This window comes from Sus scrofa, chromosome 2 (genome assembly GCF_054392235.1).
Source record: "Sus scrofa isolate SSC_HxYL_T2T_F1_AM1 chromosome 2, Sscrofa_HxYL_maternal_Yorkshire_Landrace_v2.0, whole genome shotgun sequence".
In the NCBI taxonomy this organism is placed as follows: Eukaryota; Metazoa; Chordata; class Mammalia; order Artiodactyla; family Suidae; genus Sus; species Sus scrofa.
The window spans coordinates 84,191,728-84,216,999 of record NC_139384.1 but is presented as its reverse complement, the minus strand read 5'-3'; the positions used below and the strand labels follow the sequence as shown (position 1 = coordinate 84,216,999).

At 59.2% G+C, this 25,272-nt stretch overlaps 1 protein-coding gene across 9 annotated transcripts in view; it reads left to right on the top strand.

Moving 5' to 3' along the window:
• KDM4B (lysine demethylase 4B) overlaps positions 1-23,132 on the top strand; it is a 143,491-nt gene extending 120,359 nt beyond the window's left edge. For 6 of the 9 annotated variants that reach the window (XM_021084034.2, XM_021084031.2, XM_021084033.2 and 3 more), the window contains 13 exons: positions 238-437; positions 7,102-7,529; positions 7,834-7,954; positions 9,781-9,959; positions 12,433-12,655; positions 14,248-14,324; positions 14,609-14,664; positions 14,813-14,921; positions 18,437-18,622; positions 18,704-18,868; positions 19,323-19,442; positions 20,146-20,238; positions 21,282-23,132. In XM_021084034.2, the coding sequence (XP_020939693.1) occupies positions 238-437; positions 7,102-7,529; positions 7,834-7,954; positions 9,781-9,959; positions 12,433-12,655; positions 14,248-14,324; positions 14,609-14,664; positions 14,813-14,921; positions 18,437-18,622; positions 18,704-18,868; positions 19,323-19,442; positions 20,146-20,238; positions 21,282-21,458 (2,134 nt within the window). In that variant the 3' untranslated portion in view covers positions 21,459-23,132. Of the gene's footprint in view, positions 1-237; positions 438-7,101; positions 7,530-7,833; positions 7,955-9,780; positions 9,960-12,432; positions 12,656-14,247; positions 14,511-14,608; positions 14,665-14,812; positions 14,922-18,436; positions 18,623-18,703; positions 18,869-19,322; positions 19,443-20,145; positions 20,239-21,281 lie in introns of all 9 variants that reach the window. The other 3 variants (XR_014837760.1, XR_014837759.1, XR_014837758.1) reach the window with 1 other exon arrangement.
• The last annotated feature ends 2,140 nt before the right edge of the window (positions 23,133-25,272 follow it).

Sequence of the window (25,272 nt, the reverse complement as noted above, 5' to 3'; positions counted from 1 at the left end):
CTGCCATCAGCACCCGCTTGACACAGGCCACCCTTGCCATCCCCCTCCCCTCCCCCAAGCCTCTGCGGCCCCGCCCCCCTGGCCCAGGAGCCAGCCTCAGCCAGGGCCCCATGTCCCCCTGCCCTCCTGGGGGCGCTCGTCAAGGGGGGCTCCATCTGCCGGCCAGCCAGGGCGTCCGGCCTGGGGGCTTCTCCCCTCTGTTGTTTGGTCTCCTGCCTGACAAACCTCTCTCTCCAGGTCACACCGGAAACGGAGCCAGCCCAAGAAGCCCAAGCCGGATGACCCCAAGTCTCCTGGTGAGGGGGCAGCTGGGGCAGCCATCCTGGAGGAGGCCGGTGGCGGAGTGAAGGAGGAGGCCGCACTGGAGGCCGACCCCGAGGAGGAGGAGGAGGAACCCCAGTCGCTGCCGCAGGGCCGGGATGCCGAGGGCGCCGAAGGTCAGTGCCACCCCGTGTCTGCACCGGCCCTTTCCTGGCCCCCAGCTTGACGGGCCAGTCTCTGCTCTTGCAGAATCCAATTCACGTGCTTTGTTGGCAGCGTGGACGTTTTATAAAAAATGTACGGTCTGGGGGCGCTGCCAAAGTCCCTCTCCTCCCGAAACCGAAACCGAAGAGAGGCTGTCCCAGCCCATCCTGCTGCTGTGACAGAACCCACAGGCTGGCAGCTTGAAACAACAGGCTTGATTCCTGGCTGTGCTCGGGGCTGGGAGATCAGGGAGTTGGTGTGTTGAGAGAGCCCGCCTCCTCGTTTGCATGTGACCCTCTGTTGCTGTGTCCTCGAGCCCTCTGGCCTCTATTAGGAAGTCACTGCTCCTTCACAAGGGCCCTAGCCTCGTGACCCAGTCACCTCCCAGCACCGTTCCACTGAGGAGTAGGATTCAGCGTGAATTTGTGGGGACACAGACTTTGGGTCCATAACAGGTGTTATCTGCTCAGCCTGCTGTTAGTGGCCAGAGGCTGGATGTGCCTGAGGTGGGGACGCCCCATCCACCCACTGGCTGGTGTTAAACAAAAGGGTATATTTGGGCGCCGGGGTGGGGGTGTCTCAGAAACGTGCCCTTTACATGGCCTGGGGCCCATTAGCTGTGGAACATCACTCCATGAGCGTTTGAAGGTTCCCCACTCCCACGTTTTATGGTGCTGCTTTTACTTTTCCATGGCTGGTTTCATTTTCCTAATTTGCAGCTTCAGCTGCTCACACGTTTGCCGCAGCAGCTGCTCCCTGGGCGTAAAGGAGGGGCGGGGGTGGTGGCGGCAGATTGCCGGGCAGCAGCACCTCAGGCCCCTGTCACAGGCCATGGATCGGGTCCTCATTCTCCTCTTCGGGGGCTGCGTCTTGGACCCGGCTGGTGTCACAGATGATATGGCATTTGAGGTGACTGTCCATGGGGCAGGGCAAGCCTGCTCCCCAAATGTTCCCATGTGTCCCTGAGGGGGTTCCCCAGGGGGGCTTGAGACAGGGAAGCATGGAGAATTTCTCAGGTAAATCGTGTGCTGGGGTGTCCCCAGGGAGCTGGCATGCCGTTCACCCAACAGGCATCACAAAGCTGCCGGGCATTGCACAGGAGGGTCTGGATGATAGAATTTGTTCTAGAATGATAGATTTGCATTGTTTCCTCCCTCTCCGCCCCGCCATGTCATGGCATTGACATGGTGGGCGTGTTACAAATTTATTAAGGCAAAAGTAACATTTTCAGAGGGAGAGGGAGAGAGAGAAAGAATGCACATGAGGGTAAAAAGAGGGCTCGTCTTGCTTTACAGTTGTTTTTATATCCACATGCTGGATACCTTATTTGCGTGAGGAACAGGTTCTGTAGAGGCAGGGTGAGGATTGGATGACCTGCCTTCCCCAGCAGGGAGGGAGCAGCCCAGGCTGGTCAAGGTGGCAGAAGGGGCATTGCTATGAGACATGGCCAGAGGCTTTGGGGTTTAATCTCCTTGGAGGGGACTTGAAGTCTATAACATGGACAGCCCAGGGAGACAGGACAGAGAGAGGAGAGGCGGCCGGGTGAGGAAGAAGCCCACATCTCCACTGTCGCGCTTGGAAATGGACCTGGGGGCTCTAGGGGTGCAGGGATTCAGAAGAGTTGCCAGAGCCCAGTTTGACCCACGCAGCCACATCACGCTTCTCTTGTAGCGGCTCTTACCAGAACACGTGGTTTCCAAGAAGATCCTCCTAATAATAAAAGTGACCAAAGGGTGAGCCTCCCTGGAACAAATCTAGGAGTCGGGGGGCCCCTGGACTGACCAGTTCAGAAGGTCTCGAGAGACGGGGGTTTCACTGGGGCCTCTCCTGACAAGAGGGGGAGAATGCCCTTTGACCACAGGCATCTCTTTTCCTTTTGAGCAGCTGCTGGCCTGAGGCTGGGCGTAGGGCAACCACTGAGAATAGACACTCTGTTTACCCAACTGCTTACAAAGGACTAATGGCTCTCTTTTCCTTCACTGAATGAATTTCAAATGAATCTTTGCCCAAACCCACTGACTGCTTAGAGACAGCTGCACCCCCCACCCCACTCCTCTCACCTCCTTCAGCCTCGCTGGCCCTTGGCTGCCTGGACCCAGCCCTGTCACAGTGACACGCACCCTTGCCCTGGTGTCTCGGGATCCTGAGAGCTGGCCTTGCGCTCTTCCCTAGTGAGACCCTAGTTCCTCTCCAGTTTTTCCTTTTATTTTTTGGCCTCACCCTCGACATGCAGAAGTTCCTGGGCCAGGGATCGAACCTACCCCACAACGGCGACAACACTGGATCTTTAACCTGCTGAGCCACCAGGGAACTCCCGGTTTTCCCTTTTCTAAGCAGGTTCTCACCTAAACGGGGTATCCATGTCCTTGGAGAGTAAAATATACATACTATAGACAAAAGTGTGTAGGACGCAGGGCTCCATCCCCAGCATCCGCAGTCACTCTGTTCCTCTTCCTGGGGTCCATCCCTGAGGGCTTCTCCAAAACAGCTGCAGGGTCCACGCTGTGTGATGGGCTTAACGTTCGGTGGCTGGGCTGCCCTTTGGCCCCTTGGGACTGTGGCTTCCATCGGCTTCCTTAGGCTCAGGAAGAGGGAGGACATTCCCAGGGTGGCCTCTTTGCTCAGGGCTGGCAGTGCTCCCCAATTCTGACACCCTGTCCCCGTTCCACACCAGAGCCTGGTTCCCAAGGCGGGGTTGGGGTGTGGGGCCACTGAACCCGGAGGCCACAGCTGAGGGAGCGCCATGCTCCAGGCAGGGGCTGTTCCTCGAGCCCCTTGGAGGGAAGCTTCCTCTGAACGCATCAAATAAATACATGCTCACAGTCAGGGGTGACAGCAAAGGCATTCAGGGAACAAGTGGAAGATTTTAAAGTGGTTTCTAGATTTCCTTTAATGCTAGCTTAGTACCCCTCAAAGCTGTGCATGTAAGGACTGTGTCTGGCGTTCTTCGGGCTAGGGCACTTCGTGTTTGCTGCTGCTCACACACGGGGTTCTCCCCGATGGGGGAGCCCGGACTCTGAGGGGATGGGAGGGGACCAGGGCCGGCTGATGTGACACTTGGCCTAGGGAGGGGGGGCTGTGTCCCCTCCTGGCTACCAGCATCCCCCTGCCCCTGCTCCTACTGCCAGAGCTCCGCAAGAGCTGCTGCCCCGTGGCCTGGCCCAGTGGGACCAGCAGCCTCCCCCGCACTCAGCCCTGACCCTGGGAGGGGCCCCTTGTCCGGCACCCAGCACAGCCTCCTCACTCTCCGGCTTGGGCTCCACTTGGGGAGGGATGTGGTGCCGGCGGGAGCGGCCATGGGGACCAGGACCAGCTGGCCCAGGCCAGGGAGGGTGGGGTGGGAAGGGTCCCTAGCCAGGCAGCAGCCCTGTACCCAGTGCCCTCACTGGGAAACTTCAGTGGGAGAAGAGGTGTTGGGGGCCTGGGAAGCTGACATCTACTGTTGAGGGGTTCTTGGCTGTGACTCCGTGCTGAAATAAAAGTGCGCCCCCCCACCCCCGCCAAAAAAAAAACCAACCATGGAGTTGCCTGGCGGCTCAGAGGGTGGGGGATCCGATATTGTCACTGCTGTGATGCAGGTTCAATCCCTGGCCCGGGAACTTCCATGAGCCACGGGTGTGGCCCAAAATGAAAGTACCAGAAGGACTTCAGCTTATCTGCTGGAGGAGGAGGTCCCTGCTATTCTGCCTACCCCACACCTGGGCACCAGGGAGGTGAGAGGCCCTGTGTGCTGGGGAGGGACCCCGCTCCGAGCCTCAGGCCTTTCCCAGCCACCCTCTTAGCTTCGTTCTGAAGATTCTTCAGGCAGGCCAGCCAAGGGGCTGTCCAAGTACTGCCCTGCCCGGGGCCTGCGGCAGTCACCATGGCGTGAGGACAGAGCCTGGGCACCTTGGTGTCCTTCCTGGCCTTGGAAGGGTCCCCAACAGGGTTCTCTGGGTGTGCCTCCCTTGGCTTCCCAGAGCCTGGGAGACATTTAGAAGAGGCTGGGGACTGTCCTTCTAACAGCAGCTGCTGGAGCGGGGGCAGCACATAGGTTCTGCCAGTTGGAGGCCAAGGCTGGGGAGGCCACCGCTTGGACTTCCATTTGCATGTTCCTGCTGCCAGGAGGGGACATTCCTTAGAGAACAAAGCTGTTTATCTGAAAGAGCCTTTTACACAAATAGAACAGGACTCTGGGCAGCGCCATTTCTATAAATTGGTAGAAGCGGCCAGGAAGAGCCTGATCTCCTGGGTCCTCAGTCACCTCCCGGGCCGGGCGGCTGTTACCGAGCATTAGGAGCAGTGCTCCCCCCACGTCTCTTTCTCCCCATCCCCCGCTCTCCTCCCTCTCTTCTCCCTCCTTATCCCTCCCCTCCTCTTCTCCCCTTCTTTTCCGTCCTCTCCCCCCGCTCCCCTCCAATCTCTTACCCTCCACATCTCCTGGGACAGGGAAGTGACCTTTTGTCACCAGGACTGTCCAGCTTCAGCATCCATAGGGAAAAGCAGCTCTGTCTACAGCGTGTCTGTGTCCTTGGCCGGGTAACTGTTCCTGGGGTGCTGGTGGAAGGGGTCGTGGGGAGCTTGCCAGCCTCCTCCAGATGGGTGAAGGTGCAGGAGGGATCCTGATGGCACCCTTGGCAGGCTCAGGGCCTAAGGGTGTGAGGGGAGTCGGGGAGCGCTCCCTCCTCTGGGCACCTCTTGAAATGCACGGCTCCCTGCCCAGGAGCCCGCCCGAAGTGGGCACAGGGCTGCAGCCAGCAGCGGCTAGTGGGGGCCTTGGGCAGGAGTCAGCCCCCTCCCAGCACTCAGGGCTGGGGGTCTGCCTGGAGGAGGGGAGGGGAGGGTGCTTGCTAGATCCCTTCCCTGGGCAGCATGAGTCAAGGACTGAGTGATGATCTCACCTTTGGGAGCGTCGTCCCACTCACTTCATCATCTTTGGCTGAAGGATGGGGTGACACTTGGATGGGTTTTTTAATACCAAGATGCCGTGGATGCTGTGTGGCTGACCGGACCCTGTCACGCATCACGTTGTCACAGGTTTAGCAAGGAAGGGACCGCTCCTTTCCTTTGAGTCCCTTCTTTCCCAGCCCGACTGCTGGCACCAGTGGCTCATGGTTGCCATCAGCAGGACGACCAACCCATCCTGGGTATCAACCACTGTTGCACCTCATGTGATGTCCTGAACTCGCGGGGACCCTGGGCCCTGGTGGTCCTTGTGGGTGGAAGTCCCTGAGGCCCTGCATGCCTCACCCTGAGCACAGCAGGCCTTGCATGAGTGGCCTCTGTGACACAGCCATGGACTTGGTGGCTAAAAGCAGCACTCTTATTCTCCTTCATTTCTGGGGGTCAGGAGTCTGACACGGGTCTCAGTGGGCTGGAATCCAGGCGTGGGCGAGGCTGGTCCTTCCGGATGGGCCAGGGGAGAATCATTTCCTGGCTTTTCTGGCTTCTAGAGGTGCCACATCCCTGGCTTGCGGGCCCTTCCTCCCTTCTCACAACCAGCTATGCAGTGTACCTTTGGCTTCTTCCGTAGCCCCAGCTCCCCGCCACCCCCCACTGTCCCAACCCCAGCTGGGAAAGGTCTTCTGTCTTTAAAGATCCTTGTTAGTACACAGGATCTACCTCGGGATCCTTAGCTCAGCCCTATCTGCAGGGTCCCTGCTGCTGAGACAGCCTCTGAGACCCCACCAACCACACAGCCCATCTCAGTTTATTTGGTGGGCTACACGCTCTAAATTAAACTTCTGCTGAAGACACTCCCTGCCTGCCTCCCTCCTCACCCTGTTCCTGTCAGGAACCCCCCACCCCTACTAAGCCCAGTGCCCAGGCCCTCAGCATGGAAGGGTGCTCCTGGCCACGCGGGCCCATCTAGCACTTCTGCTCCACTCAAGCAGAGTTGCTTCTTTATGGTTTGTTGTTTAAGGTTTTGCTTTTTAAAAATGCCACAAGTTGGAGCTCCCATCATGGCCCAGTGGATGTGAATCCGACTAGGAACCAAGAGGTTGCGGGTTCGATCTCTGACCTTGCTGAGTGGGTCAAGGATCTGGTGTGGTGGTGAGCTGTGGTGTAGGTCGCAGACGCGGCTCGGATCCTGCATTGCTGTGGCTGTGGTGTAGGCCGGCAGCTGTAGCTCCAATTCGACCCTTAGCCTGGGAACCTCCATATGGCAAGGATGTGGCCCTGAAAAAGCAAAACAAACAAACAGCCAAAAAAAAAAAAAAATACCCAACAACAAAATAAAAATGCTGCAAGTTGCATGTTCTAACTAGGAATGGATGAAACTCAAATTCATAAAAAGAAAGCACATCCCACCTCTGCCCTCGGTAAGGATGTCCAGAGCAGGTCTCTTCCCAGCTGCTTTTGGATAGCTCACCTTGGTGCCCAGTGCTCATTCTAGAAGGTTCCTTGAGCAAGTGGCAGAACTCTGAGGCCAGGGTGCTGTTGTTTGATGGCTCAGCCGCCTGGCAGGGGAACCTGGCAACAGTTAGAACTGCTTGAAACCCAGAATCCTTGGGGGAAGGCCTCTTTGGGCAGGAGGGGCCCTCAACCACCCCAGCGGGCCCTTGCTCAGGCTGGGGGGCTCAAGGGGGGCACCTGGCCCCTGGCCCCCTTGGGTGACCCGTCCCCCACCTCTGACTCCTCTCTCTTTCCCCATAGAGGACGGGCGGGGCAAACTGCGGCCGGCCAAGTCCAAGAGCGAGCGGAAGAAGAAGAGCTGCGGCCCCCTGCACCCCCACCAGCTGCCGCCGCCCCTGCCCCCCCAGTTCCCCATGGAGGAGGCACCCCTGCTGGAGTCCCCCGCGCCAGCACCCGGCCCTGAGGCCACTGAGGAGAGCCCCCCGCCACCGCCCCTCAATGTGGTGCCCCCTGAGGCGCCTGGCGAGGAGCCAGAGGCGAAGCCACGCCCCATCATCCCCATGCTGTACGTGGTGCCACGGCCCGGCCCCACGACGGGTGACAAGGGCCGCGTGTCCTGCCAGCAGGCCTCTGAGCACTTTGCCCAGAAGGGCCCTACCTGGAAGGAGCAGGTGGCTCCCATGGAGCTAACAGGGCCTGAGGAGGAGAGCGGAGCTGGCGAGGTGCAGGTAGGGTGGCAGTGGGCACTGGCCAGGGTCCCCGGGTGGGGGCCTCCTGCCTTCATGTGACCCCCCCCTCGTCTCAGACGGCGCCTGTGGCTCTCATCCCAAAGGCCAGCAGCACGTCCATGGTTTAGAAACTGGTGGCGAGAGTTGCCTGGGGGCCTAGCAGTTAAGGATCCTTCATTGTCACTGCTGTTGCTTGGGTTTGATCCCTGGCCCAGAAGGGATCTTCCTGGGACCTCACAACCATGACTGAGGACACAGAGGTCCCTTGGAGCTGCCCCCGCAGTGGCTTCCTGTGCTGTTTTAGGCTCCAGCGACTTTTTCCAAGTTGAAGATGGAGATTAAGAAGAGCCGGCGCCACCCTCTGGGCAGGCCGCCCACCCGGTCCCCGCTGTCTGTGGTCAAGCAGGAGGCCTCCAGTGATGAGGGTGAGTGAGGGTGTCCCCAGCTCTGCTGGTCCCCGGGCAGTGCCCCTTCTGCAGACCCAGCCACCAGCACAGTGTCAGATCCTCTCCCCAAATGCCATGGAGCCAAGCTGCCCCCTTCCCAGCCCACAGCTCCTGAGGTCAAGCCCAGCTGCCCCCAGGAATGCCCCCAGCCTCTGGCCCACCCTCAGTTGTGCTGTTTACCCTGAGGGTGCTTGCTTTGCTGGGCTCAGGTCCTGAAATGTCTAGCGGGGTCCCTAAGGGGCAGGTGCTGCTGCCTGGGTTCAAACCTCAAGGCCACTGCCAGGAGCCCAGGACTGTGGTTGGTGTAGGTTGCCTTTCTGTGACTCAGTTTTCCCATCTGTAGAAGGGATCTGCTGGCCCCCTGAGGTGTCCTGCCAGGGAGGTACATGGGACTAAGGCCTGTGAAGTGTATGGGCTGGTGCCAGGCACACAGCAGTTACCAGGAATGCAGACCATTTGTTACCTGGGCCTCCTGGTATGACGCTCTCACACTCTCCATGGTAACCTGTGCCCCCTCCTCATCCTGTGAGAGCCGAGAAGCTGCTGCTGCTGCCAGAGGCTCCTGCCCATGCTTACCCAGCACAGCCCCTTCCTGGCCCCCCAAGTGGGCAAGGGCCGTGCCTCATCCTCTCATGGCCTCCCGATCTGCTCGGGTCCCTGGCGCAAAGTGGGGCTTCCCAAATGTTTTTAGAGGCTGCTGGCGGTGAGTGCTGGTGGCGGTGCCAGCATCACCAGGGGGAGGTCTGAGAAGTGAATTCAGGGTTAGAGGATCACAAGGCCGGAAAACTCGCCTGTTTCCAGCGGAGACGTTCTGGCCCTGCAGTCCCCTCACTTGTCCCTGGAGACGGCACTGCAGGGCCCCGGGTTATGAGTGATGCTCCAGACTCTGACCTGCAGCCCGGCTGCCCTCAGCCAACGATTAGCACTGGGCTGGGGCGCGGCCAGTCCCAGCAGAAGTAACTCTTGTTGCCTGAGCCCAGCGTGGACCTGGGAGAAGTTGGAATAAAAGGCTGTGGCAGCTGGAGCCGGAGGCACGGAGATGAAGAAGCGTCTATTTAACACTCAGCCGAGAGTCAGGGTTGCTATCTCGTGTGCAGAAATCCTGCTAAGCCAGTTTTTCATCTTCCGCTTCAGCCTTCTGTTTAAGATGCATGTGGAATTTGAAAACTGTCTGGATGGCGTCTTTCATTCTGAATCTAATTTGAGCATGAGGACGAGGCGGGCTCTCGAAACGCTATGGGTCTTGGGCCAGAGCACTGGGAGTGGGCAGGACCTCTCTGGAGATCAGCTGTGGCCCCAGGGTCCCTCCGCACTGAGGTGGCCTAGCCTTATAGCTGGGAAGGTTGGGGCCGCAGCAGTGAACACCCCACTACTGAGGCAGGTTCCTGGGGACCACCGGTGCTCATGCCATGGCGGATGGCACCCCACGTCCTCAGGAGACACAGGAATGGGACATGGGGGATTGGGGACAGCTGGCTGGGACCCAAGACCAGCAGAGGCCAGCCCGGTGACAGGTGACGGGTAGGGCAGGAGGGACGTCTTCAGTGGCCTCCGTCTTATAGGATGTTGGGGCGACAGTGCCCCCACCCAACTCCCAGGGGTCCGTTCCTGACCTGCCAGGGCCTGGCCACCCCATTTCCTTCCCCGGGTAGGACTGGCCCCGAACTAGGGCAGCCAGGGCGCTACCCAGCAGAGGGGCTCAGGGGCTGAGAAGTGGGGACCTCTCCTACCCCGAGCGTGCACTAGGTTGGGGGGGAGGGCGGTCTTCAGTGCTCAAGTTGCTCCCTCCTCCCACTTTCTTCCAGAAGCCTTCCCTTTCTCTGGGGATGAGGACGTGGGTGACCCTGAGGCCTTGAGGTCTTTGCTGTCCCTGCAGTGGAAGAACAAGGCAGCCAACTTCCAGGCCGAGAGGAAGTTCAATGCGGCGGCCGCCCTGACGGAGCCCTACTGCGCCATCTGTACTCTCTTCTACCCATACAGCCAGGTGAGCCTCTGCCGCTGCTGCGGGACCACACCAGGCCTGGCAGCATCTGCCTGCTCCCGCTGGCACCAGAGTCTCACTCGGCTTGAGGGGAACCCCTTCCCTCCCAAAGGGAGACTGATGGGGGGACCAAGAGCCCACTTGCAGTCGGAGCCACAGTGGGCTGGGTGGGGAGCCCCAAGGCCCACAAGAGGCCTGCGGGGAGAGAGCCCCGGGGTCTGAAACAGCCCCTTGGAAAGTAAACTTATTAACGTGCATAAAAATGAGGCCACGAGGAGTTCCCATTGTCATGCGATGGGATTGGCGGCATCATGGGAGCACTGGGACAAAGGTTCGATTCCTGGCCTGGCACAGTGGGTTAAGGATCTGGCGTTGCTGCAGCTGCAGCTTAGGTTGAAACTGTGGCTCAGATCTGATCCTTGGCCCCGGAACTCCATCTGCCACAAGGGGGCCAAAAAAGAAGAAGAAAGGCCCTGAAAGAGAAGCAGGGAACGTGAAGCTCACACAGCTGTCCTCTGAGTGTCCCCTGGGCTGGGAGGGGCCAAGGAGGGGCCCTCAGCGAGAACAGGAGCCTGGAAGCCTGACCAGTGTGGGGCTGGCGAGGGCGGACTGGGGCCGGGAAAAGACCCCTGCGTGGCCTGGCCCAGATACAGCATCTCACATCTGTCCCTAGTTTCCCTAGCCATGAACCTGGCCTCTCCTGGCATTCCATTTGGTACTGTCAGCTGCCAGGCCCTCCCGGTTTCCTTCTTATTTCTCCCTCTCTCCCCCTAGCCCGGCCCTGACCACTGCCTGCTTTCCAGCCCTTTCCCCCTGCCTGCCTTCTGCCCTGCCGGTTGACACCTCACTATAGCCACGCACAGCCTGGCTGGAAACCCCTGCAGGCTCCATGCTGTGCCCTAGCATCTCTCATGCACCCACTCAGGCCCCTGGGCACCCACCCAGATCCTCTTGCCAGGTGGATTTCTGTTCATTCTTTGTGGCCACTCAGTGGCTGGCCACCTCTTCTGGGATACCTTTCTGGACCTTCCATCCCAGGCTGACTCTGGCCCCCCAGGTTTCTCTGCCCACCTCTGCTCTTAATCCTGCCCTCTGTTTATCAGCCCCCAGAGGGCAGGCCAGGTCTCACTTGCTTTGGGGTCCCCGGCTACTAGCCGAATGCCTGGGGTTTTCCACACATTACCTGAGTAGTCCGAGGTCTGTGCCCTGTGCCAGGGCAGCATGCCCATCTCAAGGGCCCTGCTGCTCAGCTGCCTGGTCCTGCTGTCCCTAAGCGATTCCACATTGGGTGGTGGAAGTGGATGAGATGAAATGTTCAGACTTCTTCAGGCAGGACCCTCCTTGGTGCTGCTGGGAGTCAGCTGGGAACGCTGGCTTAAGAGGCCAACCTCTTTAATCCTGGTTGCTAAGTGAAGCATCGTGACTCGGTTTAAATCATGCCCACAGCACCAGTGGGCCTCGAGGGGCTTTGGCTTCCTCAGTCTGGAGCCCTTGGAGTCAGGGGCCAGGCCTCTCTTGTCCTGCATTGCAGGAAGGGCTGTGGCTGGAAATTCTGCCTATTTGGAAACCAGCTAGCCCCCTAATCCAGGGTGCCAGGTGGGACACCCTAGGTGCCCCCCCCATGGTACATCAGGCTGGTGATCCCCCGTGACTTCTTTGCTTCCACTGGGAGGGGGGCAGTGTCCTCCCATCTCTCTGGGTGCCCGGGAGGCTCAACTGGGAGCCCTAACAGCCTGTGACAGGTCCGGGGATCATGCTGGATACTGGTGTCGTGGGCAGGACTTTTCATCACAGTCTCTTCCTCTGATCGGATATGGGGGTTGGGGAGGACTAGAGTACAACCATCATGGGGTGCAAGTCAGAGGAGAGGCGAACACCCCACATAGACACATAGATGACATGGTGTCACACGATGGTCAGAACCATGAGGCAGACAGAGCAGGCGGAGTCCTGGAGACCTGCTGGTCATGTGGGCAGGGTGGGGTCCAAAGCACAGTGAGCAGAGATCTGAGTGCCCCAGGCCACGGGAACAGTGCATGCACAGGCCCTGGGGCAGGACCGATCCTGGCTTTGGAGATGTTGGAGGAACAGCGAGGAGGCCCATGTGGCTGGAACCAAGAGAGTCAGGGCAGCGGGGACGAGGGGGACGAAGGCAGCAGGGTGGTGTCTATGCTGCGTCTGGACATCAACCTAAGTGGGAGGGTTTGGGGGCAGGCCGGACCGGATCTGTCTTTGGAGAGGCTCTATCAGGGGCTTCCAAGCAGGTTGGGGGCTGGGAGGGCGTGTCATGGAGACCCGTCATGGGGCGGCTGTAGGTGTCCTGGTCGAGGAGGTATGAGTGCAGCCAGGAGCTGGCCGGGGATGTACATGACAGATGGAGGCTGCTGGACCAGTGGGCCGAGGGCAGCGTTAGGGATGCCCTGTCCCCCCCCAGCCCATGCCGGGCTCTCCCTTGAAGGCAGTCCGTCTCCCGCAGTCCCTACAGACCGAGAAGGAGACTCCCCAGGCCTCCCTCGGGGAGGGCCCTTCGGCCACACCGCCTTCCAAAAGTGGCCAGAAGACACGGCCGCTGATCCCCGAGATGTGCTTCATCTCCAGCGGCGAAAACACAGAGCCACTCCCCGCCAACTCGTACATCGGTGACGACGGAACCAGCCTGCTGATCGCCTGTGCCAAGTGCTGCCTGCAGGTCCACGCCAGTGAGTGCCGGGCCCTGGTGGCGGGCAGCGCCCGAGGGAGGGCTATGGGCCGGACAAGAGCCGTGGGGTCTGCCACATGCAGCCCCACTTTGCCCTCCGAGACAGCTGCCTTCACGTCTGCCAGGCAAGGAAGCCACTTTCCATGGCTGCTCCTTCGGGCCCATAGCAGGACCTGGTGTCATGGAGCAGACGTCCTGCCCTTCTCACTGGCCACGGTGGGCTTGTCTGATCAGCCCCGTTCTGGAAGGGTCTGCCAAGGCCTTCCCTCCGTACCAGGGCCTGGGAGGCAGCAGGAGATCAAGTGCCCATCAGGGGCCGTGACGCTTTTAAACTCTGCACTTTGGGGCCAGAGTTAGAATTGATGGTAAAGCTGAGATGCTGGAGTGGTCCAGGGGTCTGATTTATCTCCGCCGTCGGCAACTACCCTCCCCCAAATCCAGAAGGCCAGTAGCCCGAGACGGGAAGATAGATGTCTGCCCCTCTCTTGGGTGGAGGGGGGCCAGCGAATGTGATATTGAACTCCTAGGACGGGAAGGCTTCTGGAGCCACTTAATTTCGTGTGCAGCCTGTGTAGGAAGGTGGCCGTAGATCTCTGTCCATCATCTGCCCCCGAGGAGGCCTTCCCCTGGCTCACTTTTGTCTCTTGGCTGGGAGCCTGTTTGCTCTGCCCAGCTGAGCCTGGCTGGGAGAACTGCTCCTGGGGTTGGGGGTCAGGGGGATGGCAGCAACCGAGCCTACTGCCTCACTGCTCTCGAGGGGCTTGAGGTCCTCTGGAGGGGGAGCCCCCACTTCCTCCAGGAGCCAGGACTCTGCTCCCACTGCCCAGGGCCTGGCCTTGGCTGAGTGCCCCAGGGGACAGAGCAGGCAGCTATGGAATGGCTCTCAGGGACCTTGAGGCCTCCATGGGGACACAGAGCCTCGTTTCTGCTTCCCTGCTTTCTCTGTGGTCTCTCCAGGGACCCCTCCTCACTGGTCGATAACCACCCCAGCCAGCAGGGCCCCTGTTGGGCCGCAAGCCTCGGCTGGCTGAGGGCCCCTGCAGTACTGCTGAGTGGTGACTCTGGGGAGGTGGGGTCCTGGGGTGGGTGGTACCTTCTCCCCTGCTTGGGGACTTGGCTCTCCACTCCCCCTGCGGGCCCTCTCCCCACTTGTAAACTGGGACCACGTCCTAAAGCCAACCCGCCTTGGTAACCCTGAGCGTCCAACTGTGCTGCCAGGAGCGGTGATTCTGCCCTGCCCAGCTCTGCTGCTCTGGACTCTAGGCTCCCTGAGGCCCTCTTTGCCTCCCACACACCCTCTCCACCACCTTCCTGGCTCTCAGCTCAGAGAGGGTCGGGGCGCTCCTAGACCGCGGTGGGGGGAGGGAGTGAAGGCCAGACTGAGCTTCCAGACCCAGTAGGGCTTCTGCTTTGGAGACCTGCTCTTCTTCCCCGTGCCTGTTTCCACACTTTCCCTGGCTCTGCGTGCAGTGGCCTGGATCGAGGTAGAGCGGGTGGCGAGAACAATTACCCTCAATACCGCAGCCGCACCCCAGGGGCCCGTCAGCCCGCGCGCAGCTGCGGTGACAGATGCCGCCCGCCCCTGTTTTCCAGGTTGCTACGGCATCCGCCCTGAGCTGGTCAATGAGGGCTGGACGTGTTCCCGGTGCGCGGCCCACGCCTGGACTGCGGTAACTCGCCCCTGCAGCTGGGGTGGTGCTCTGAAAGCCATCACGGCCCGTGGGGGAGCCGGGCCCGGGCCCGGGGCTCACCCGATCCCGCAGGGTGACCTTGGGCTGGCGGCCTCACCTCCCTGGGCCTCGGGTGGAGCCCGACGCACTCCTGGCCCATCACTTCAGTGGCCGCTAGTTTGAAATGTAAGGACGGAGGGAGGGGGCCGGACCAGGTCCCGGAGCAGCAGGCGGGCGGCCCCACCCTGCACACCCCTCACCCAGCGATTGTCTGCTTCCTGCAGGAGTGCTGCCTGTGCAACCTCCGCGGAGGAGCCCTGCAGATGACGACGGACAGGAGGTGGGTAGAAGGGTCCCTCCTCCTGGGGTGTCCCGAGGGACGATGTGGGGGGTGGGCGAGGGCAGGAGCAGGAGGAGTAGATGAGGTCCCATAGGCCCAACTTCTGGGCTGGTGCTGGTACACCCGTGACCCCACCCTCTGCCCCCAGGTGGATCCACGTGATCTGCGCCATTGCCGTCCCCGAAGTGCGGTTCCTGAACGTGATGGAGCGCCACCCCGTGGACATCAGCGCCATCCCCGAGCAGCGGTGGAAGCTGGTAGGGGCCCTGGAGTCCCACCCTGGGCATGCAGGGTAGTGGCCAGGGAGCCAGACCTAATGATTTCAGTTTGGCCTAAATAGGCCCAGAGGTGCCTGGAGAAAAGCAAGGCTCCTCTCTCAGTCTCTGTTTCCAGCTTTTTACACAGCAGAAGCCACCATGGGCACTCTGCCCCATTCTTTCTTGCTTAACCATGTTGGTCTGTCACCAAAGTTTTCCGTACACAGTACAGTCACAGTGGTTGTACAGCAGAGTTCTAGAACATCTTCATCTTGTGTAGCTGGCATGTTAAATAGCAGCTCCTTGTTTCCCCTCCCTGACCCCTGCAACCACTACTCTCCTCTCTGATTCTGTAAGTTTGTTTTAGATTCCTCATGGGAATGGGTTTCCTTCTGGGTCTTGCTAATGTCACTGAGCATAGTGTCCCCCAACCTCCATCCATGTTGCCACAAATGACAGGATTTCCTTCTTTTTCACGGCTGAATAGTATTCCTTTGTATTACTGCACCACATCTTCTTTATCCATTCAACTGTCCGCCAACAGTTAGGTTGTTTCTTTTAAGTTTCCGACTCACCAGACTTCTAAGTCCTGGCTCTTGTCTCCAAGCCAAGTCTTGGGTGTTGTAAATGATGTTGCAATGAATGTGGGGTGTGCCTTTAGATAGAAGGCCAGGAGTGGGATTGCCGGATCACATGCTAGTTCCAGTTTTAGTATTTTAAGGAACTGCCATATTGTTCTCCATAGCGGCTGTATCAATTTGCATTCCCACCAACAGTGCACGATTGGTCCCTTTCCTCCACACCCTCGGCAACACTGGCGTCTCTTGTCTTCTTGAGGATAGCTGTTCTAACAGGTGGTTTTGATTTGCATTTCCCTGATGATTCGTGATGTTCAGCATCTGTTCGTGTAACTGTTGGCCATCTGCATGTTTTCTGTAGAGAAATGTGTATTCAGGTCCTTTGCCCATTTTTAAACTGGGCTGTTGGCTTCTCTGCTCTGGAGATGCGGGAGCTCCCTAAGTGACCTCTCTTGATGGCTGGTGCACTCTCCCTCTAAGGAGCACGGCCCTCCTTAGGCAGGTGTGGCCTCGCCAGGCTGGCCTCCTGCTCTTGCTAAAAGCAAGACACCCCTCAGGGGAGCCTTCCAGGTAGTAGGCAAGACAGTGAGCAAAAGCTGGTTTCCATTCCAGCTCAGCCACCAGCCAGCGGTGTGGCTCCAGACAGACTCCTTGACCTCTCTGTGTCTCAGCCTTCTCCTCCATTAAAAGGGGTGCCAGTGCTCCCCTGCATGGTGAGCACGGGCTGGGCCGCACCAGAAAGCACTGATCATGCTGTCTGAGCACCAGCGCATGCTCCCAGGTCATCACCTGTGAGTTTGCAGGTGGCCTTGTGGGGGACATGTGGGTGATGAGATGTGTTTTGCAGCCCCCCGGGGAGCTGGGTCCCTGGCCAGGGGCTCCCACCTGGTTGATTTCCCAGCTCCCTGGAGCAATGCCTGGGTATTGACGCTCCTCCTGGCCTACAGTGTGCCTGGTGGTGAGTCCCGAGCGAAGGAACAGAGACATCCACCACGGAGCCCAACATGCAGGGCCCCTGGGCAGGGCTGAGTGGACAGGAGCCGTGTGGGAGGGGAGGGGGGCCCTGGCCAGCGCCAGCCCTGCCCAGCCCAGAGGAGCATCAGCAAGAGGCCGGTGCCTGCTGGTGATTCCTCCAGGAGTGCGGGTATAAAAGGCCTCATTATTCAGGTGGAGCGATGGTGCGGTGCGCGGGACCGTGATAGATCCTCCCTCCCAGACGCTTTATGGATCATCTGACATTTCCAGCTTGCAGCCTCTTCATTACCGGCACTTGTAACGATGAATTAAAAATCCTTTTACACGAGGCTCGCTTGTACTGCCTAATGGAGCTGTGCAGGGAAGCCAGTGGTTAACTCCTGCTTGCCCAGCCGCCCGCCTGCCTTCCTGGGGCCACGCAAGGGCTGCAGGATCGGTCCTCTGCCATCCTTCTCTCCCCGTGACTCCCTGGCTGCTGGCTCTGGGTGCCTGGCAGTCCTGGTGAGTGGGGGCTGGCCCCATTGGCTGGCGGCCTGAGCCTCGAGCTCGGTCCCTCACCAGGCCAGTTAGTTTTGGGGGGCTGGTGGAGGCAAGGCTGTTGAGGTGCTTTGAACTGGTCCTGCCCTCGTATCGGCCCTGCTTTGAGATGTAGAGGGCTGTTTTAGGTCCTGATGGGAGAGAAGGCAGGGGGCACAGGTAGTCTGCGCTTAGGGTGGCCTGGAGCTCACTCCTGATGCATGGTCCAGCAGAGGCCTGACCCACATCCCTCATGACGCAGAAACACAGAATCATGAGCTGTCACTACGTGCTGGAGTGGATGAGCTGTGTGCCATGCTCGGCCTTCGGGTTTCAGCTGTGGTGTCAAGGCTGGGTTTCTGGGTGGGCTGTGCCCCACTTTCCACTCCCCATGGAGGCAACCGGAGCCCCGTCCCTGAGGGCCATTGTGTGTCAGCACCTGTCCCTGCGGCCCAGCGGAGAATCAGGCATTGACAGTTTAATAATGAGATCTCATTGCTATTGATTAGTGCTGGGCCCGCGATTGTGCAGCACCTTGGCTATGGGACTTCTCTGGCTTTTGAATATGGTTTACAGAGCGATAAAGGCCGACTTATTAAATGTACAAGAGTGATAGGCTGGTAGCTGCTAAGTAGTGGCTGGATGTGGGCAGGGGCGCAGCGTCCATGGCCCTGGAGCTGTCACCTAGCAGAGCAGGTCAGCCCAGATAGGGTGTTGCGACGGTGTGGGCCCTCTGCCCCTCCTTACAAAGGGGCTCCACTGCAGTGCTGTTCATTCAAAAGTAAGAGAAAATCCACTATTTTAAAGGGAACATTGCAGTGGCTTTTAGTACATTCATGGAGTTAGGCAGCCATCATCTCTGTCTAGTTCCGGAACATTCCATCACCCCAGAAAGAAACCCAGTCCCCTTTAGAAGTCACTCCCCCCCCATCCATCTCCCCAGCCCCTGACAACCACGAACCCACTGTCTCTCTGGATTGGCCTGTTCGGGACGTTTCTCATAAACGGAATCACACACTGTGTAACCTTCTGTGTCTTGCTTCCTTCACTGAGCCTCATGGTCTCGAGGTCCATTCACATGGTAGCAAGTGTCAGTGCTTCTCGCCTTTTCATGGATGAATCATGTTCACTAGTGGTTCCTGGCAGCTATGTGGAGGGGTGTGTGGGAAAGTCCTGGGAGTGCTGGGGCAGGCAGATTGGTGAGTCTGGGAGTGGTTTAGGGGGAGGCTCCTACCTGCCCTGTGGTCAAGACTCCCAGCCAAGGGGAGCTGGGCCAGCCTCTCCCAGGATGCCTCCATCCAAGGCCAGCTGCCGGGCCTCTGCGCTCCAGTCCTAGGTCTCAGAGTCACCCCCAGGAGAGAGAGCCGAGGGTGTAGTAAGGGGGCTCTCAGCCCTGGGGACAGAGGCGGCGGCCAGAGCCCCATTCCCGCTGCCTGTTTTCCGTAGAAATGTGTGTACTGTCGGAAGCGGATGAAGAAGGTGTCTGGCGCCTGCATCCAGTGCTCCTGCGAGCACTGCTCCACCTCCTTCCATGTGACCTGTGCCCACGCCGCCGGCGTCCTCATGGAGCCAGATGACTGGCCCTACGTCGTCTCCATCACCTGCTTCAAGCACAAGTCAGGGAGCCACAACGTGAGTGCCTGCCCCTCCCCTCCAAACCCCCCTCCCCACCCCCGACCTGCGCCCAGCCTCTGACTCCCCTTCTACCCCCAGGTCCAGGTCCTGAGGGCCGTGTCCTTAGGCCAGGTGGTCATCACCAAGAACCGCAACGGGCTTTACTACCGGTGCCGTGTCATTGGCACCACCACGCAGACCTTCTACGAAGTGAACTTTGACGATGGGTCCTACAGCGACAACCTGTACCCAGAGAGCATCACTGTGAGCCACGTGGGGTGGGGCGGGGGTGGGGCGAGGACAGTGGGTGGGGCGAGGGGCGGGGTGGCGCAAGGCGGGCACCACCCTTAGAAGCTGGGAGTGGCTGCATCCCTCGACCTGGGTCCCCAGCATCCAGGGTCGCCTGTGTCCCTGCTGGACAGGCCCAGGCTGTAGGTCCCCTGCTGGAAAGCACCCACCATTTCTGCAGAAACAGCCCAGAGCGGGGCCAGTCTAGGTACGCCCAGAAGGAAGGTGAACCAGGGCTTGGAGGGCTTCGAGCTCCCGCAACCCCCCCCTGCCCCAGCCTTAGGTGGGGTCTGGCCTTTACAGTTCAAGCAGAGAGCTCGGCCTTCCTCCTGGCTGCAAAATCTACCAAATGAGACCTTTCTTAGCCCAGGCGAGCGTGGTAACAGAGCCTAGAGCACCCCTCACCCCCCGCCCATCCTTCTCTCCACAGAGTAGAGACTGTGTCCGGCTGGGACCCCCGCCCGAGGGCGAGTTTGTTGAGCTCCGGTGGACTGACGGCAACATCTACAGGGCCAAGTTCATTTCCTCAGTGACCAGTCACATCTACCAGGTGAGGGAGTCCCCGTGGCCCAGGTACAGGGACACGTTTAGGGCGGGGCCGTCGGCCCAGTCCTGCTGGGTGTGACTGCGCTTGCCCACTCACTGAGGAGGTCAGCACAAGCTGGAAGGCCCTCCAAGCGGCTTCCCCTGTAGAGATGTTTTCCTGTTTTGTTTTGGTTTTGGCTTTTTTGGTGGTGGAGTATACATGAAGCTTACGGTTTTAACCATTTTTAAGGGTGCAACTCAGTGCCTCCGATTTAAAAAAATGGCAAGTTGGTTGTGAATGTCTTCCCATGATTACAGAAGAGAAATTATTTAAAAAGTGTGAAATGGGAATTCCCGTCATGGTGCAGCGGAAACGAATCTGACTGGGAACCATGACGCTGCGGGTTTGATCCCTGGCCTCGTGCAGTGGGTTAAGGATCCAGCGTTGCTGTGAGCTGTGCTGTAGGCCAGCAGCTGTACCTTCAATTAGACCCCTAGCCAGGGAACCTCTGTATGCTGCGACTGCGGCCCTAAAAAACAAAACAAAAAAAAAAGGTGTGAAATCTTAGAAGGAAAACCACCTGTGTCCCTGTGACAAAGTTGACGGCTGCGGAATGCAGGTTGTTTCCTGTCTGTCGCTCACCTGGGGCGGCAAGAGAGTGGAGAGTGACAGGGCCTTGGCCAGGAGGTGCCAGCCAGGAGCTCTGAGAACTGCGTCCCCTTGGCAGGTGGAATTCGAGGACGGGTCCCAGCTGACGGTGAAGCGTGGCGACCTCTTCACGCTGGACGAGGAGCTCCCCAAGAGGGTCCGGTCGCGCCTAGTAAGTGGCCAAGTGGGGTAGGTAGGGAACGCTGCCCCCAGGAGCCCTTAGTGGGCCTTTAGGAGTGCCCGGCCAGGCATCCTTGAGCTCCTGCCTTGGCCTTTGCCTGTTCTGGGGCCAGAGGGGCGGTGGGAAGGTCAGCCCGGCTGGCGAGGAGGCAATACCTGAACGTGGATCTGAGCTGCAGGTTGGCTGTGCAGAAAGGAACCGGGGAGATGGCTTTCCCTTATTCTTTCTTTCATGTTTAATCCAAAGGCAAGGTTTTGGGGAGCAGGGGCTCTGGCCGTGGGTGGAAGAGCTGAGTCAGAGCTGGTGGGGGGTCTCAGACGCAAGGTTTCCTTGCGGGGCGGGGAGGGGGGTGGGCAGACAGGAGCTACCAGGCAGACCAACGCCCAGGGTGTGGCCTGACCTTGCCTCCCACGCTCTGTGGACAGCAGGGTGCCTGCCCTGCTAGGGGGCCAGTGACTGGGAGGTTAGGGCCCCTCCTCCGCCTACTGGGGAATTCACTCCCAGGACAGGGATACATGAGGTAGACGTGGCCGTCACCAGGGAGCGTTGTCTCTCAGAAGATCATTAACTGAGGGAGCCAGCAGCCCAGATCCGTTGGTCCCAGCAGGGCAGGCATTTGCTCTAGCCAGGCCCTCAAGTGGAGCCCCGATTTCAGTCCATTCTGGCCGCTGTAACAAAACACCCTGGACTGGGGGGCATTTAAACCACAAGCAGTTTCTCCCGGTCCCGGAGCCCAGAAGGCCAAGATCCAGGCACCGGCAGATTGGGTGTCTGATGACGATCCTGGTTTCCAGACAGCTGTCCTGACGTGGTGGGGGAGGGAGGGAGCGCTCAGGGTCCTATTATAAGGGCCCTCACCCCCCTTCCGTTCCCGAGGGCTCCACCCCCACGGCCGAATCACCTCCCCAAGGCCCCGCCTCCTGTTCCCATTGCTGGAGGGCTTCCGCGTTGGACTTGCAGGGGGACCCAAAGCTCGAGTCTGCAGCCCCCCCGCCCCCCCGCCACTAACCCCCGTGCTGTCTGGTCTCCTGCAGTCGGTCAGCACCGGGGCCCCACAGGAAAACGTCTTCTCGGGAGAGGAGGTGAAGGCCGCCAAGCGCCCGCGGGTGGGCACCCCTCGCGCCGCAGAGGACTCGGGGCGGAACCCGGACTACCTGGCCTTCATGGAGAGCCTCCTGCAGGCTCAGTGCCGGCCCGGAGCCTCCTTCTAGGCCAGCCGGCTGCCCAGCGACCCCCTCGGCCCAGCAAGGCAGGCGCGGCGGGCCCTGGCGTTTGCTTGCTGTGTGAATCCCTGTCCTCGCCTCCCCCGCCCGAGAGCCTACCTCGGCGGCGGCGGCGACAGGAGCGAGCAGGACGCCGCACGCGCCCCCGGACTCAGGGAGCAGGGCCCCGTGGGCTCTGGGGGGCCAGCGGGGGCACGCGCCACCCCTTCGACCCAGATTCGTAAACCATGTAAGCTCTTCTTCTCGAAAAGGTGCTACTGCATTGCCTGCCCCCTGAGCAGCCTTGGAGATTGTGACTTCTGTATATAAATCACCTTTGTGAGGTTCTTTCTATAAATACCTATTGTTTAAAAAAAAAATGCAAGAAAAAAGGAAAGAAAAGGAAAAAAAAAAACAAACCCAAAGTTGTTTTATAGATTTGTGGCTTTAAAAACAAAACGAAACGTCCTTTTTCTCAAAACCGAAATGGCTGCGGGAGATGAAAGCAGCTCTTGTGTTTATGTTTGTCGTGTTTTCGGGTCTTGCTCCTCCATGAGCCACAGGGATGTGCTGCAGCTGCGGCGAGGCCTGGGGGCGCCCGGAGGCCAGGGCAGGATGCCTGGGGACCTGGGAAGGTGGCGCCTGGTCCCTCGAAGGTCTGGGCGGCTGGCACCGCCTCCTGGGCCCTCGGAAGGAGGCCAGCAGCTCCCTGGGGGTGGCCTCTCCCCCGCCCCCATGTGTGTGGCCTTTTGCAAAATAAATGCTCTCTCTTCTGGTAGCTCCATCTTTAGCTTCTTCCCCTCTGGAGACCCATTCCCCAGCCGAGGCCTCGGATGGGAGGTCCTTGGGGGTCGGGGGGCTCTTCCCCGGACCCCTAGGGGCTGGCATATCCTGTGTCCTCTGCAGCGCAGGGATTGGTGCGTCTGGGAGAGAGAGCACGAAAGGGAATCTGCTGCTTTCAGCTCGAGGGAGATCTGCCTCTTAAGGGTTGTGGGCTGAATTTCTACACAAAAACGTGCTCCTCGCCCTCCCCCCCTCCCTGGGCTGGGGAAGGAGCTAGCCCGGCTCAGCCCACCCCCACCCGCCCCTGTCCCGTGCAGAGGGATGGAGAGCATCACTTGCTTGTATAAAAAAAGAAAAAAAAAATTTTTTTTTTTTTAATTTAAAAGAGGCTCTAACGGTCGCCAGGCCAGAGAACCACGTAAGGAAAGTGGAGAGTAACTTCATTGGTGGGGGAAGGGGCAGGTGCCCTGGAGGGGCGGGCGGGGCGGGAGGTACCAGGGGAGTTGGCGAAATGTGGGGGTTCCCTCTGCATGCAGCAGCCCCCCACCCCGGGCGCTGTCCCTGTGTTCATATGTAGTTTGAAAATGCTATTTATATTGTAAAGAGAATAAAAAGGAAGCGGCCAGACGCCCCTCTGGCCGCATGGCCAGTCCTTCTGGGTCGCACCCGGTCGGTCGTGGGTTCCCAGACTGGTGCAGACAGGTGGCGGCACAGCAAAGGGAAATGCACTTTCCCCACGAAGATATATCTGTGTCTATGTGCGAAAACGGCAAGAAAAAAGAAAACCCACCCCCTCTGATTTTTTTCCTACCCGAGATTAAGGATGCGCTGTATTTTTGCCTAATTCCCCTGCCTCTAGGTTCATAATGAATTAAAGGCTCGTGAGCACTGCGAATTACAGCTCCAGGTCGTGGCAGTGTCTTCTTTTCTGAGCGGGTGCCGGGGAGGTGGTCAGCAGTCTCCACTCAGGGGGTGGGTTCCGGTTGCCCCCACCCCCAGGATACAAGGGGCGTTGGTGGCCGTGGCATCTCCTTCCCCCACCCCCACCAGAGGGTGGGCTGGGCACACATTGGCCTGGCCCCATGGTCTCTCCTCCCAGCCTCCAGAATGAGATTTACCTACCAAGCTGGACATATGGCGTTTGTGTCTCCATAAGACTGCCCCCATTAGAGGCTGTCAGGTACCCCTCTCGGGCCGGCTGAACCAGAGGTAGCTGTGGCAGCAAGTCCCTTCTGCTGGGGTGGGGCCCTCTATCTGACCCCTTGCTCTCTCAGCCTTGACCCACTCAGTTCCTGTCATATCTGTGGAGTGTGTCTTTTCCCTTTCAATTTTATTAATTTTTTTTTTAACTTTTTTTTTCGGGGGGGGGGGAAGCTGTCCCCACAGCAGGCAGAAGTTCCCCAGGCCAAGGATCGAACCCACGCTGCAGCAGTGACTACCCTGGAACCTGAACCTGCTGAGCCACCAGAGAAATCCAGGGGAGTGTATTTTGTAGTGAGCAGCCGCTGGATGTGCGAGACAGTGGGTCTTACGCAGTGGGATGAGATTGGGTCCCCTGTATTTAGAAATGTGTCAATGGTCCAGCCAGTTCTGGGGATACAGCCGTAGTTGGGACCCTCGCCCTCCAGGGCCGACACCAGGGGGAGCCACTGACAGTACATAAAATGTATGGAATGGCAACTATGATACAAATAACAGGGAGTCCTGGAGGAGCTGAGAGGTGAGCCACGGGGGCGTCTTGGGAGCACGGCCAATGCAAAGGCCCTGAGGCAGCACCGTGCCTGGCATTTTGGAGGAACATTGAGGGGGCCCATGTGGCTAGAGCAGACTGAACCTGAAGGAGAGAGGGAAGACAGTGGGGCAGGGTGTGCAGGGCCTTACCCCAGAAAGGCAGGAGCCCTGGAGTGCTGGACCATGGGCCAGGGACGGGACTCAGTGCTCACAGGCGCCCTCTGGCTGCAGAGAGGAGAACAGACCCATGCAGAGACCAGGGCAGAGGGGGCTGAGCTGGGCATCTGGAAAGATGACTTTTGCCATGATCTGGGATGGGTGGGTTGGGAGTGGGGAGAGGCCAGCTGCTCTCCAGTCAGTTCTGAGCACAATCCCCGCACAGGAAGGTAATGGCTGGACACGGGGCTGAGGGTCAAGGGAAAAGCTTTGAGGAGATGTACTTACTGGACAGGTAGGCCCTGGGTTGTCTGTGCAGAACAGTGACGGGGGGAAGCTGAGAGTGAGGGGGCTGTGGACAGGGGCTCCCCCTCTGGGCCTCATTTTTTCTTCTGCAGTATGAGCATCCTAAAGGATGCTGTGTCTGGAGCAGATTTCCTTTGATGAAATCTCCATCCAGCCACTGCCACCATCACCCACTTCTCAGACCCCTTTTTGGGGAGATGCTGCCTGTGGTGCCCTCAGCACAGCCAGGACTCAGTTTCCTTGTCTGCTACAGGGAGCCCTCTGTGGCACTGACGAGGTGGGTCAGCATCCTCTAAGCCTGCCTGGGGCCGGGTAGGCCTGCTTGCTCTCCTCCCCCACCCCAAGTTGCCCCCCTCCTCTGCTGGCCACCCCACCCAGCCACCTCCCTGCCCCTTCAAGGGTGCTTAGGGACACAAGTCATAGCCCTGAGATCATCACCAACCAGAGAAGTTGCCAAAGCTGAGTGCTGACTGCCCTATGGCTCTAGGCTGGGATTCACCGTAGCCCTGGCACCCACACCCCAGAGCATTATTTATGGATTAGATTTACTTTGTGATTTTACTCCCTTAATGGGGAAAATAAGAATGATTTGCTGCCACCAGCAGCCAGAGAGGGTGACACCACGACAGGAGGAGTGGGTGTCTGGCATCTCCTTGATGCGGGGTCTACCCACCACTCACGAGGTGGCAGGGACAGATGGTCCCCCTCCCAGCAGCTCCCCAGGGTGGCAGGGAGGGGCCTCTCCAGCCAAGACAGCCTCCCTCCCCACTCCCCCCAATAACCCTGGCAGCTGCTTCACTTTAGAAACACAAAACCTGGGAGTTCCCGTTGTGGCTCAGTGGGTTAA